This window comes from Astatotilapia calliptera, chromosome 11 (assembly GCF_964374335.1).
Source record: "Astatotilapia calliptera chromosome 11, fAstCal68.1, whole genome shotgun sequence".
In the NCBI taxonomy this organism is placed as follows: domain Eukaryota; kingdom Metazoa; phylum Chordata; class Actinopteri; order Cichliformes; family Cichlidae; genus Astatotilapia; species Astatotilapia calliptera.
The window spans coordinates 36,538,129-36,552,740 of NC_137432.1; the positions used below are offsets into that span (position 1 = coordinate 36,538,129).

At 40.6% G+C, this 14,612-nt stretch overlaps 2 protein-coding genes across 7 annotated transcripts in view; one reads left to right on the forward strand and one right to left on the reverse strand.

Annotated features, from left to right (window-relative positions):
• Positions 1 to 8,040: 8,040 nt before the first annotated feature.
• On the forward strand, positions 8,041 to 9,840 carry tnfb (tumor necrosis factor b (TNF superfamily, member 2)). The gene is made up of 4 exons (XM_026183917.2): positions 8,041 to 8,375; positions 8,475 to 8,529; positions 8,629 to 8,688; positions 8,954 to 9,840. Exons 1-4 carry the CDS (start codon positions 8,187 to 8,189, stop codon positions 9,391 to 9,393), a joined length of 744 nt encoding a protein of 247 aa, XP_026039702.1. The 5' UTR covers positions 8,041 to 8,186; the 3' UTR covers positions 9,394 to 9,840.
• Positions 9,841 to 10,702: 862 nt separating this feature from the next.
• Positions 10,703 to 14,612, reverse strand: part of gabbr1a (gamma-aminobutyric acid (GABA) B receptor, 1a) — a 130,626-nt gene continuing 126,716 nt past the window's right edge. For all 6 annotated transcript variants that reach the window (XM_026183912.2, XM_026183904.2, XM_026183908.2 and 3 more), the window contains one exon: positions 10,703 to 13,428. In XM_026183912.2, the coding sequence (XP_026039697.1) occupies positions 13,144 to 13,428 (285 nt within the window). In that variant the 3' untranslated portion in view covers positions 10,703 to 13,143. The remainder of the gene's footprint in view (positions 13,429 to 14,612) is intronic.

The window sequence follows — 14,612 nt, forward strand, 5'->3', positions numbered from 1 at the left end:
AAAATGAGGAGGCAAACCACTTAATCATAAGTGAAGCGTAACTTCTTGGCAGAGGTTTGTAGGCCACCAGACTGTAGAGTCTAGAAAGAGCGGAAGCCACGCTACATTTGTGGTAGAACCTCATATCGACCTGGTTTATTCCCTTACACATCTGAGCCCACATACCCCGAAGAGGGAATGACAAGAAGGAAACCAAAACTATAAGATGTGGATTTTTTGCTTCTTCTAAACCTGCACCTGTGCATGTGTCATCACACACATCTGAATACGAGGCTCAGCTCATAATCCTACACTAAACAACTTGTTCGCCTACAACAGCTTCCCCTCCCTCAACATCCTCCCACCCGGCTTCCTTCCAACCTTTCCTGCCCTGAGCTTATCTGAGCCGGCTTTACTGCTGAGCTTCACCGTGCGATGACCGCATATTCCTGGGATTGCATGATGCAACCAGGGAGCAAAATCAGCAAAGAACAAAAAAAAGCTTTTTGATGGCTTTACGGATACCATGAGGGTTACATGTGGGGAATGTGTCACCGTGTTTTTGGGACTGGCCTGACAAAGATTCGGAAAGTCAGGAAAAGGGAAAGGCACAAAGATACGAAAGCTCAAACTGAGGAGGTTTCATTTTCGGTGATATTTTTCCCAGTTCAATGAAAAGAGGCATTTGTGAAATCCGTGGGATTCAGTGAGTCATATGTTAAAGGTCACACTTTCTTTTGTTGGGAAACTATATATCCATACAGATTTAAATGAGCTGATTAGTAAAGGCAGGGGAAATCACAGACAAACACATTTTTAGAAAAGGAAATGAGTGTAACTTTGTGTCTAGACTCTTTATTTATATTCAGGTATTTCACAGTAATTGTTTACAGTGAAGAAGATCTATTTCTTCCATTTGGTGGAGAAGGACTCCTCCGTGTTTATCATGGAAAATGTTATTCTGAAGTTTGTCTATTCACACTGCGAGGTGCATACTGTATTTTGATGTTATTTTTCTCTCATGGGAACTAGCAAAACATATAAACAAGAAGATAACACAAAGCCACACAGGTTGATCACAGAGCGGTTAGTGGACGATCACAGAGGGGGAAACAAAAGAAGTCAAAAACGACTACAAACAAATAAAAATAAAAAATCAGAAAGTGGAAGAAAAAAAAAAGGGGGGGGGGGGGGTAACCCAAAATCAAAACAAACAACCAATACAAAATCAAATCTGGCAAAAAGATGACCACAAAGACAAAAGGAACCACAACAAAAACCTAAAAGACTACAAAGAGTAAAAAGTAATGACTAGAAAGCAAAAGTGGCAATAATAATGAGATTCAAAATTCTTTTTTTTAATGTGTAAAATGATCCAAGGGATGGTCACAGCAACCAAACGAAACAATACTGAAAATGCAAATAAGCACAAAAATGGCCAAAAAGTGATGATGAAAAAAAAGAGGCAAAACATAATCACAGTATTACAGCTAGGAACATAAAGTCACAATAAAAATGCAAAATAACACTAAACAGACAGAAAACTGAAAGTAACTGCGTTAAGGAGGCACCCAATCACCACACACCACTGAAAACCAGCCCTAAAGGCATAAAAATGACCACAATGACCAGAATAAATCACAATAAAAATGCAAATTGGCTACAAACAAAGGAAAAGATTGTCGTAGGCCTAATACAGAGAGACAATAAATCAGAAAACAACCTGCTAACCTCACGCACATGCCTCTGGATGTGGGAGGAAGCCTGACTACCTGGAGAGACAGAGAACATGGAGTGTGCACTCAGAAAGGCCCCAGCCAGGCGGCAGATTTGAACCAGGGACCCCGTTACTGTGAGGCAACAGTGCTAACCACTGCACCCCTCGCAAGAAGGTTAAAAAAAAATGACCACATTATAATTTTTCAGGATTTAAATATATCAGAGAGTGTTACATATCATGGCCAAAATACAATATTTTATTTTCATATTTTCAAAAGACCAAAAAGTAGTTTAACTGATTAACACCAATGCGACCACAGAGTCTCCAACACCGCTACTTGAAGTGATCCTACCAAAAAAAAAAAAAAAAAAAAAAAAAGAAGTGATCCTACACACAAATATTTGTGCTATAATTAAGTCTGAGTTTGGTTTTTATTCCTGTTTCATTGGGAAATACGAAGAACCGGTGTCTTTATGTAAGCTGAGTCTCACATAAAGACACTGATTCAGTGTCTTTAGAGTCGGGGATGGTACCTATAGATGAGCTTCCTGTCTTTGCACACCGGATATCATAACCAAGAGCTTCTTTTGGAGAATCTCGTTATGAATAATCGAAAAGAGGTGGGTGAGTGAGAGGGAGGAACTGTAGACAGTATGCATGCATTTGACAGTGTGTGTGTGTGTGTGTGTGTGTGTGTGTGTGTGTGTGTGTGTGTGTGTGTGTGTGTGTGTGTGTGTGTCATGTGGGTGCATATGATAATGGTGAAAATGATATCATCCGGCAACATCTTGCGGTTGGTTTGTGTTTGCATGTTGGAATGAAAAAGTCAAAGCCAGACACGGAGGTGCAATTTCACTGCTGATTTCACACATGACATGCACACACTTTCTGCTGCGTTAATATTCAGCGTCACAGCACTCCAGTCCTTTCAGGTTTATAAGATACACACATTCACAATCCCCCCGATGACACACTGGTGGCTCCCCCTTCCACACTACCGAAGTGATAATCAAGCATCAAGAATATATTACTGAGCAACTTGGCCCAAAAACAAAACAAAAAAAACTAACCATACAATACACAAAATGACCACAGAGTCAAAAGGATCACAAAAAGGAACACACAAAATCCGATACATAGAAGAGACAAAATAAAACAAACATGCAAAAAAAAAAAACTAAAAAAAAAGAAAATCAAGAAAACATTAAAAAAATGACATTTAATCAAACAGAGACAAAACTAACAACAAAAATGTGAAATATTCGCACAAAATGGCCAAAGAGACAAACAAAACCAACACACGCAGCAACAAAAGAAACACAAAATAACACAAAGTCAGAAAAAAATGACCAAAAAAGATGGAAAATAACCCACACGAGACAAAAATGAGAAAAAAAGAATGGAATAAAAAAGAATGGAATATTGTTACAAAAAGAAACGCAATGACTAAAGAGAGACAAGCAAGACAACATGCTCACCATCATAACAACACAAAACAGACATGCAAAATAACCAGGAAGAGATGGGAAAAGATCAAATGTTACTGGAAACAACACAAAACAACCAACAAGTAGATTTGTTTTATTTTTATTTTATTTTGATGTTTTATTTTTACTTTGAATTTGATTCAATTTTATTAATAAAGCACCAAATCACAACAGTCGCCTCAAAGAGCTTTATATAGGAAGGTAGACCCTACAATAATACATACAGAGAAAAACCCAACATTCATTTTGCAGACTGGGTTTACTTGCTTCACAACAGTTTTTATTATAGAAAATTTTTAGTTTTAGTTGTAATTTGTATTACATCCAGCCTTAGTTTTAGTCTCCCTGCATATGAAGGACATGTGTTGGAGGCAAAGCTCAAAAAGAAATTAGTGCAGGTATGACAATAGGTAATAAAAAAGCAGAACTGATTGTGTTGGTTCACAGTCGGCATCCAAAGTCTGACTAAACATCATCCTGCATTTCCATTTTATTCTAGTTAGTTTTTTTTTTTTTTGTGAAATGTCTTTTTTTTTTTACTTCAGTTTTAGTTTTGTTTTAGTCAGCTATAATAACCTTGTCACAAAGTCGGAAAAAAAACAAATATAGATAAGATTAACTAGATACATACACAGCAACAAAAAACCCAAAATCATGATGACCTAAGGTCACCACAGAGATATCTAATATAACAAGAGAAAAGTAACCGCAAAAGACATGAGACACAAAATGACTGCAATGTGACAAAAATCGAGCACCAAAAAAAGATCCCAAACCGCAAATGCACCCACACAAAAAACCTAAATGACTACAAAACAAATACGAATACAAAGAAAGTTCTGTTTGGGACGGGGCGGCAACTGTTCAGCAGATTTGGTGTCAAAGGCGATCAGCTGTAATGAAAAGGTGGTTCTAAAAATCTGACATCCACCTGAAATCCACTGATGGGCTTTGCATGAAAATCATCGGAGCCACTTTACTAAAGGCTACAAAGAATTTGGATTCTCTATACAGTTTCTAAATCTTCGGCCAAATGTGGCTATCTTTTTAATAAGCTCTACTTGAAACATCTTTGGGATCTCCCACAACAACCACGCACAACAACTATTTAGGTACTTTAGCAGTAGCTCATTGCACCGACCCCAGGGGCCAAGCCACTAATTTTTGCCTCCTGTAAATTTAGTCGGCGTGGCAAGCAACCCAAACTCTTACTGATATGAGTTCATTTTAGATGATTTTAGTTACATTTCAATAGGCCTAAGCTGCTGGGGGCTTCCCATGAGACACTGAGTGGCTCTTCTTGACTCACATTTTTTCACTCTTTGAGTTTTTATCCGCCACTCTGCATTTAATTAGTAGTAATTATTAATCTAAAGTCTTCCTCCCCTCACCCTTCAATGGGCCACGGCAGATGGCTTACCCTTCCTGACCCTGGCTCTGCTGGAGGGAGTTTTTCCTTGCCAAAGTCACCGAATGCTTGCTCGGGGTTATCTGCTTGCTGGGGTTTTCTGCCTATTACTGTGGGGGCTTCACCTTACAATCTAAAGTGATTTGGTGTTATACAAACTGAATTGAACTGATTAGCATTTAAGCTCTGTAATTTGTTTTAAAGAGATGATGGAGTGCTAAAGCATAAGCTAATGCGAGCAACCTTAGCCAAAAAAAACAAGATTATGTGTCAATTAATTTTAAGCTGGCAAACACTGTGCAATTTTTGACCCATTTTGAGCCGATTTTTCAGTCGTGCGACCGTTTTGGGGATTCGCCTTAATTGTGTGTTGTGCATCGTGTAATATATGTGGGGTAACGAGAAGCGACCTCACAACCAGCTCCCGATCATCAGTCGTTTGGTCATAAGAAAATCAAACCTGTTTGAAATCCTGTCGGCCGTCGTGAGGGTGTCACCGCAGCTTCTCACACTGCGCACGTGCAGACAGAAATGAAAGTGGAAAGATGGAGTGGCGCGGCAGTGCGGCATGTGAACTTTGTCAAGCTCATCTGAGCCTTTTCGATGTGGCCTCACAAAATGATCACGACCGCACCAACCGTGAAAATAGTTGGATGGACGTTGCTGCTCAATCACAGCTGCATGATCAATGTTTTTCATTAGCAATTTAGCAAAGTTGATGGTGGTGGTGTGTGTCTGTGTGAGTGAAAGACAGAGAGGGAGAGCGAGAGACAGATTTTGTGTTATAAGCTTCATGTTATGGATGCACAGTGTGACTCAGGTCACATCAGAGCATCGAGCTGTATAGTGTGAGACGATGCATCGTGACCTGCGAACTTCTCACCCCTGAAATTCAATCATACAGTTTGACCAGGAGCTGAATAATGCGACTGAAAGAAATAGCACAGTGTATGCACAGCTTAAATTGCTCCAAAAGGCAGCGAGAGCACAAATGTGGTCAAGGTGTCTAGTTCAGTGACTTCAAGAGTGAGTTTTTTCTTCTGCTTTTTAAAATAAATTCTCATACAGTTATTATCATGTCTTTAGTCCCGTCTTCCTTCTCTCACCCCAACCAATCACAGCAGATGGCCCCGCCCCTCCCTGAGCCTGGTTCTGCTGGAGGTTTCTTCCTGTTAAAAGGGAGTTTTTCCTTCCCACTGTCACCAAAGTGTTTGCTCGTACTATGTATTATTGGAAGGTTGACCTTAGAATACAAAGTGCCTTGAAATGCACTGTATGAATACAATTGAAGAGAATTATCACGTAAAATTGACTCTGAGAACAAAATATTTCAGCATGTGAATCTGTGGGGATTTACCTACTTTTGCAGCTAGTGGCCATTAGAGGAACTGCACCTTTGGTGTTTCCACTTTTGCCTCGCGGGTTTCTACTTTTATGTTTTTTGTTAAGTTTTTTTATGATACTGACTAAACAATGTGATCACTCATAATGTGCAGTTTATCAAAAACACAGAAGATGGCTTCAAACGAGACAAATCCTCACTGCTTCTTTAAAACCGTGTTGTGACAAAACAAACAGCAATCGGGACAGTACAAGGGAAACCAGACAAGTGTTTAAGAAAAACACAGCCAAATGAAAACAGAACTCGCTGGACATTTGAGGCATGTACACTGGATAAAAAGCCCACACTTGGCCGTTATGTCTCAAACAAAGAAAGTCAGTTGAGAAAGTGAAATGGGAACAGCAAGACAAAGAAGGAGAAGTGTAAAAAGATGCTTTGTGGAGTGTCTTGAACTGAGTTGCATCACCTTTCAGTTCTGAAAGAGAAAGTAGAGAGCTGCCAAGTTTTTTTTTTCTTTCTCTGCTTCAGTTTTCTTTTTTTAAACTGAGGTAATTTCAGAAACAAATGCTGTGTTAACACCATATGTCAAGGAAAAAAAGAGAAAGTCTTCCAAAACCCCAGAAGATACTTCATGTATGACATATAGAAATGGATTACTTAAACGTCTGTTTCACTTTATAATCCAGGTGTTTTGTTTGTAGTGTATCTACTTTCAAATTTCTACACACTTAAATGACTTGTGAAAATTCCTTTTGAACTTTCATCACATATGACCTCTCATCATGGTTATACTTCAGTTGCTGAACTTTCGCTCATGCTGTAAAGATAAAGAAGTAAAATAACACTTCAGCGCGCCACCTATATTTAGCATTTATGGATTTATAGCAGACTGTAAAAGAGTTCCAGCCAGGTGTAAATATTGTAGGATGATGTAATAGAAAATGAACTGATAGTGTGCTAAAAATATATCACATTTCTTCATAGGAAACATTGCTGTTGTGGACAATGAGTTCTCTGCATGGCAACATTTTTGCTGCAAGGTGCTCAAAATGCCAATTAAACCCTTTTAATTGGCATTTTTAAGTAGCAATTATGTACTTTCTGTATCCAACAACCAGAACAGATGTAGTCAGCTAGCATCAGCTGGGCGAGAATGGTTCAGTGTTTACGTAGTGTCACACAAGAATAAGCCTCTTATCGTGTGTAGACAGACCGTGTCCTCTACACACTTGTGGCTTTTGTGCATGTTTTTTGGTACAGCAAGAATAACATGCAACTTCTGTGGCACAAAAATGACTCCAAAAGAGGATGTCCGCAAAACTGTAGTTTCTCTAATGGCCACTAGAGACTCCCAGGTAGTTTAGTAAGCAAGCGTTTTAGTTTAAACTCGGATGTTAGCACACTGCCCTCTGGGCAAATAATGGCCACTTATGGCTTGAAAAAAACCTACATGGCAAAAACGAGACCTTGTGGTAGTTGTGGCCATCTTTTATATACAGTCTATGGGTAAAAAGAATACAACAACATGAATGTACTTTTTTTGAGTGAAAGGCTCCCTGTTTCTCAAAAGAGCTTTGAGCAAAATAACACTTCTGTGAAATACACGGTAAAGGCAAGCTAGACGTGAGCAACAAAAACACTCTAGTTACTAGAACTGCACTACATGCCAGAGAAAAATGTGTAGATTTGATTTGGAGAAAAGCTATTATGTCAGTGTACTGTGAAGACTTTACTAATAATTTATACAAGTCACGGTGGGGTGGGGGTTGTTTATTTATAATGTCCCTTTTCTGACCTCAAAATGTTGGTGAGCTGTACGAGTTAACCTCAGACACAGTGTGGTGCAACTGTGTGTCTGTCTCTCATCGTGTGTGTGCCTGAATATCTGTGTATATAATTTTTTTAGAAAACCAAAAGTCGCCATCAACCACTTTCCCATCCTGAAACCATAACTCCTGCGGTGACACTCCGCTAAATGTTCTGTAACTTTTCCTTCCCTCTCACTCTCCTTTCTCCATGACCCCGGTTGCGCTGCTGCCACCGCTGTTGCTGCTGCGCTGTCTCCACTTACACGGTGACATCACTGGAGTTTCCCCTGCAGCTGCATAAATACTACAGACTCTCCAGCAGAAGTTCACTCTTAACACAAACAGCACACTCAAAGAGAGAAGTGTCAGCACAGAAGACACAGACAACTGTTCAGTTTCTGGATTTCTTTAAAGATCAGACGGCAGAGGCTTTGTGCACAGCATGGTTGCATACACAACCACACCAGTTGATGTCGAGGCCGGTCCTGAGGCGAAGACTGTAGTTTTAGTTGAGAAGAAATCACCTGCAGAGTGGATATGGAAGGTGTGCGCCGTCCTCGTCGTCGTGGCTCTTTGTTTAGCAGGTGTCCTGCTGTTTGCCTGGTACTGGAATACGAGGCCAGAAAGGATGGTAAGGAGCATCTCATCTTTTCGAGTATGATGAAAAGTCTTTCAAAACCTGTGTGTGTGTCTATATATGTATCTAAGGATTCTTTTTTCCTCCATGCAGACACAAGTAGGACAGCCAGAAGCACTAAAGGCGAAGAACACTGGCGAAAAACCAGGTGATTATACACATGGGTGCTTATGAGAGGTTTTGAGAGCTACATTTGAGTCTTTGTGGATTATTTGAGACAAGCTCACATTTTTCTTCGTTCCTTCAGAGCCCCACTCCACGATAAAATGGATCAGCAGCAAAGCCAAGGCAGCCATCCACCTAGAAGGTGAGTCACCGCTTACCTTGATTTGGTCCTCAGCAAACAATAGGCTCATAATCTCAGCCTTCAAAGGAGCTTTTCTGAGTTTTTCTTCTCCCTCTGTGGTATTGGTAGCTCTCTTCTTTTTGGAAACCAAGAGCACAATAAGGAAGTCCCATAAGTCATTCATTAGCTTCAGTCAATACTTCATTCTGCTCTCCAAATAACAAACCTGTCAGTAATTCCCACTCCGGTATTTCAAGGCTGTAACGTTTCTGATCTTTACTTGCAGGCAGCGACTCAAAAGGTCATCTGGAGTGGAGGAATGGTCAAGGCCAGGCGTTCGCTCAGGGCGGCTTCAAGTTGGAGGCCAACAAAATCATCATCCCACACACCGGCCTGTACTTCGTCTACAGCCAGGCATCCTTCAGGGTGATCTGTGGGAATAGCGATGACAATGAAGATGAGGAAAAAAGCCTCACAATTCTCAGCCACAGGATCTGGCGCTACTCAGAGTCTGTGGGAAGCCCCTCCACTCTGATGAGCGCCCTGAGGTCGGCATGCCAAGACACCATTCAGGATAGCTTCTCAGACCACGGCTGGTACAACGCCATTTACCTGGGCGCTGTGTTTCAGCTGAACGAAGGAGACACGCTGTGGACAGAAACCAACCAGCTATCAGAGCTGGAGACTGACGAAGGAAGGACCTTCTTTGGCGTGTTTGCACTTTGAAACGACTCTCCGCTTTGAGCAGAAAAGCTGCATGGAGCTTAAAAACTATGTGAACATATAGTTTTTTATTTCATCCACATGGTGATGTTTAAATATTGAAATCTCAATGGAGATGAAATTCCCAGCTGAAAACGTTAGGCTGGTTTTTTAAAACTATATAAACTGTAACAGTTTGCAACATTGTTTCTACTTTAGGCACTTTTGACATATTATTTATACTGACCTGAGATTGTATGAGGCTAGATTTCCTCTGCTGTATCAGATGATGACAAGGCTCTTTGGCTCAAGAGTTCAGATACAGAGGTGCTGTCATAGCTTGTATGTATTTATTTGTATTTATTTGTATTTAAATCACTGGGACCGGGACTTTAAAGGTATTTATATAAGTTTATATAACTTTAAAAATTTATATAAGTTGTGAAAAGAATAAAAATGCAGAAAACTACAGAGAATGGTCTCCTGTAATAGTTAGAAGTCTGTCCAGCCGGCGCTGCAGCACACACACACACACACACACACACACACACACACGCACACACACACACACACACACTAGTTGGCAAAAGCTGCTATGAAATTCCTCCACAGCCAGCAAATACTTCCTTTGTTGGATCACACAAGTGGAGGGGAATTTCCTGCTTTTTTTCTGCCTCTTGCCGAGTGCTGTGTCAGGTGGAGGCCCACAGAAGCCTCAGCTCAGAGTGGGTTTTCCCCAATGGCAGCCATCCACCCCCACACACAGCCTCTCTCGTTCTCGACACCAACCCTTTCCCTGTGCATTACCACATACCTTGCTTTCAGTCAGCTGAAAAAAGACGGAACGGGAAGCTGTGCGAGATGAGGGATCATGGGACTGTGGCACAGCTGGGTTTGTCAGACTGTCATCATCTATAAACACACATCATACAAATAACGGACGCACTTGGGAGCAATTTGTCTACTTTTGTTTCATATGCAAGGCAAACATCCACTCATTGTCTCGGTAATGAGGTTCCCACTGGGCTTTACAGTTGGTCATCGTGTCAAATTTTGCTTCTAGCTTTTGTTTAATGAGTTTTTCTTCTGGGTTTATTTGGTTTTTTGAGTCCTGCAGAGCTGACCTAGAGACAAATATCAAGTTTCACTTGGACATAGATGAATTGGTCAAAACAGCCCGAGCAAATCAGAAAAACAACAAATAACTGGTGACATCTAGTGGATAGTGCAAACATGAGCAAACATGTGCTGTGCCTTTGGAATATGCACAACAATCCATATGATATGTCCACATATTTTAAAACGTATCAATTAAAACACGAGAAATACCCAGTGGAAAAAACAAATATTTTATTTATGGTACCCATATATCTGCATACACATACTCTGAAATATATTAACATTTAATATCTTAGATATAGTGAATACAAATATCCCCAAATCCATGTATATTCTTATATATGTGCAAGATAATAGAACATTTCTGAAGTAATTTCTGCATTCATATACTACACTATCAAGTGATCAAGGTACTGCACAGTTAATAAATATGGCCTATTTCATTCATTTAAGTTGACTTTGACGGTCCTCCCCCAAACCCTGAGCTAAACCGAGTAACAGCGACACAGAGTGGAATCGTTTGTTCGGTTTAAAGTGCACACTGTGATTTACAGATATTTAAAAATATTTGACAAAGTGTTGTGTTACCTGCTAACAGCGTCATTCAGGCGTCATTGCTTTATAAAATCTGGAAATAGCTCATGAATGAAATAGTACATCCGCATTAACTGCCGAATAAATACACTATGTCACATTACTTTAAGTCCTTCATGGATGCTTTCACCACTTAGCTGAAGGCAAAAGATGAAGAAAATAAATTAGCTTCATTCCCAATCGTCTGTGGGAAAAAGGAAAAAATTCATGTACATATACATAAGACACAAAAAACGAAGTTTACAAGTATGACGGGTAACAGATTTACAGGTATAAAAAAATTGTGCTTTCTCTGCATATCTACAGTAATAGCCATCACAGAAGCCCTCAACGTTTCACTGCTGTCCAAACATAAAGTGGTTTAGATTTACAAAAGGCAGAAAGTACAGACTGTGCTTCTATTAAGTATGTTGGAATTTGGATGGCTCCAGTTTTGTAGACTGTATATGAATGTGTTTGACGGATAACTGTACCCCGTGAAATTAGGCAGCCAGAATAGACAGCTGGGCCTTGGTCATCATGGTAAGTGATGGTGATTACTCATATCAAATGTTTCCAGGACTCCACAGATAAAAATCAAACTGTCTGATATCCCATTCAATGCAGTCTCCTTGTGCACATCTGGAACACTTCCATTCTCTGTCCAAGGACCATTCAACCTCATATATGCGCTTCCATGTATCAGAACACTAATGCTTCACCATTTATTTTGGGGCTGACGATGGATTTCCAAGGAGCTAAATCTGGCTGAGTGACAAATTTACAGTGTTTAACCCTTGAAATGCCAAGAAAAACAACTGACCCTCAGGAGGCGATGTCATGGTCTTTAATCCTTTATGTGCTTAAACGATGACAGAACGAAAGATTTACTGCGTTTAACCTTTTAAACGTTCGGAAAATTTCACTCCTCATGAACATCCTGGTTGCACTCCTGACCTCCTGGACTGCCAGAACTGCACACGGAGTGTATTTCCACTGATAACTGGTGTTTGGCCCCACTGAAGCGAAGGGCCCCAAATGGTGATTTGAAAGTAGGGTCAGCATCAGTGCTGGATAAGATCCAGAAGTGCACAAGAGGACGACCCCAAAGGACTGTAGATGACAATATCTGCAAGATACGTTAGATGCAGGCTTGATGTGACTTGACTTGATGTCTCCTACTGTACTGTACTGCTAAATAAACACAAACTTCAAAAAATACATTGTAAAATATGATTTCAAACCCCAAAGCTATCAAAACTGTCCTCATTCATCAGTAACTTTGATCATTGTCTTCTTCAACATGGGTCTAATAAGGAACTAGCTTATTAAAATGCAGTTTTGTACTTGAACACACAGTCCTGACAACAGACATCCATGCATGCTTAGCTCCCTGGCCGTTTTAAATTATGGCTGTTTAATAATGCACATTTTTCGCTTCTGAGCTTCTCGGCTGCTTTTAGAGGAAACACTAGAGGGGGAAAAAAAGTCAAAACTGTACATTGCTTTGTCCCTTTGCAAATTTCAGTTTTCACAACTCTCCTGAAAGCTTAACAGAGAATAGAACAACAACTCTATGACAAAACAATCAAATATTACAGACCAATATAAATCACTACCGCATGTCTGTCTAGTTAATGAACTCGAGAGACAAAATGTGGAGACGATATAGCAAAGACACAAACACATCCTTTGAAGATCCTCGACACTGCGTCTCCACAACGAAACCAGATAACGAATGAGGGAGCGGAATGATTAAGAGACTATTGTTCACTTGATCTTTGAAAAAGACGTCGTGTGCTGCTAGTCTTAGATGTGCTTGTCGCCACGTCGAGCCACCGCGTGCGCCGTGTTTCTGGGTTGAACACAGTGAGATCAAAACTTAGAGGATGGGTGTTACCTGTGTGACTCTCCCCGAGTATAAAGCACTCCCGTGTACTCATTTCAGCTTCCACGCCGTGTTTTAAAACAGTGTCACTACTCCGCTGTGCTCGTTGCCCAAACAAGTGAAACTCACAGTGTCTCGTGCTGTTCTGTGTCCCTCGTGTGCGCCTCCCCCACCCGAACCCTCCCGTGTTTCACCTATTTATACAGCAGCGGGATCTGGCTGTTGTGACAGTGGTTGCGGCTCATCTTGCTGTCTGCTGGGTAGAGGTTGGAGGAGTTGGAGAAGGAAGGTGGGAGGGAATGATTGTCCGTGGTTGGGTTGGGATAGCCGGGCGGAGGGAGCAGGGACTTGGGATCTGGCTGAGAAGAAGGAGGCGGGGCATTGTGGTTCTGATTCTGGCCCGTGGAGGGTCGGCGGCGGTTACGTAGAGCCTGTCGTTCAGCCAGCTGATTGCGGAGCGCCGAAACCCTCTCTTCTTTCTGAAAACACAACCAGAGTCTGCAGTTACAAACTGAAGCATCCCTACGATGATCTAGAGCAGATATTTGTCATGTGATCGGCACACAGCCCCGGGGGCCGAAGCATCAGCCCGTGACTGACACTCTGCATAACTGCAGCACAAGCATGTCACAGATTTTTATATCAACTCTCAGAAGAAGAAAAGCACAAACACTTTTCTGGTGGCCAGCCATGAAGTTAAAACTGCCTGGGTTCCTTTGACAAAAACTGTGGGATTTTTCCATGATGTCAGTTTGTTGAAGTGTATATGCGATCAGTAGGTCTTGCACCAGGTCACATAACTTGACATTTATGATGATGCAGAATTTCCCAGATAACGTCTGTATTCTTATTTAGTTGATTATTAATGAACACTTTCTCTGAGATGCACAAAGGTTTCAAAATTCACAAGCGGGGTATTTACTAAAGTATTTATGATGTAGAACAAAATGTGATAATAAAATAATAAAATAAAACTTTTTGACTTTGAGACAATGACCTGCTGCACCTGATGGTGAAAGCAATGAAGAATGTTAGTCAGCTAATGCTGATCCATTTGTTTCAGGATCATTGAAGTCGCTGTTCTGTGGCAGAAAGCATTAAAGCAAACACATCATTTTTACACTGTCAGTTTAAATTAGCCAACATTGAATTAGCCAGGGTTGGCGTGATGATGTGATTTTGCCGCAGGGACAGGAGTGTTTTTCCATACTGTGCAGGACTTTAGAGAATCTGATTCAAAATCTATCTGGTGTTCAGAAAAGTAACTATGAGTTGATGTCCAATGAAAACTGCACTGTCAGAGGGTTTTTGTAGTGTCAGTCGCTGCAATTTTATACTGTTAACTAATAATTATGTGAAAATGTAAGTTGGGCAATGATGCAGAGAAATTCAAAAGTAATGTAACGAGAAGAGTAACAAATTACTTTCTTCAGGAAGTAAATCAGTAATTTATTCATATTACTTTTTGATAAACCCCTCACATCCTGAGTGTCAGGATTATAAACAACCCCCTGTCTTTCTGCCAACGTCTCACTTTGTGCTCCTGAAACTTTTTCCAATTACAAAGTTCATAAAAAAAAACCATTTCCGGGTCCCTCATTCTGCTGGCGGTGGATTCCACCACGCAGCAGCTTTTAGTCATTTTCCATTTTTTGCTTGCAGA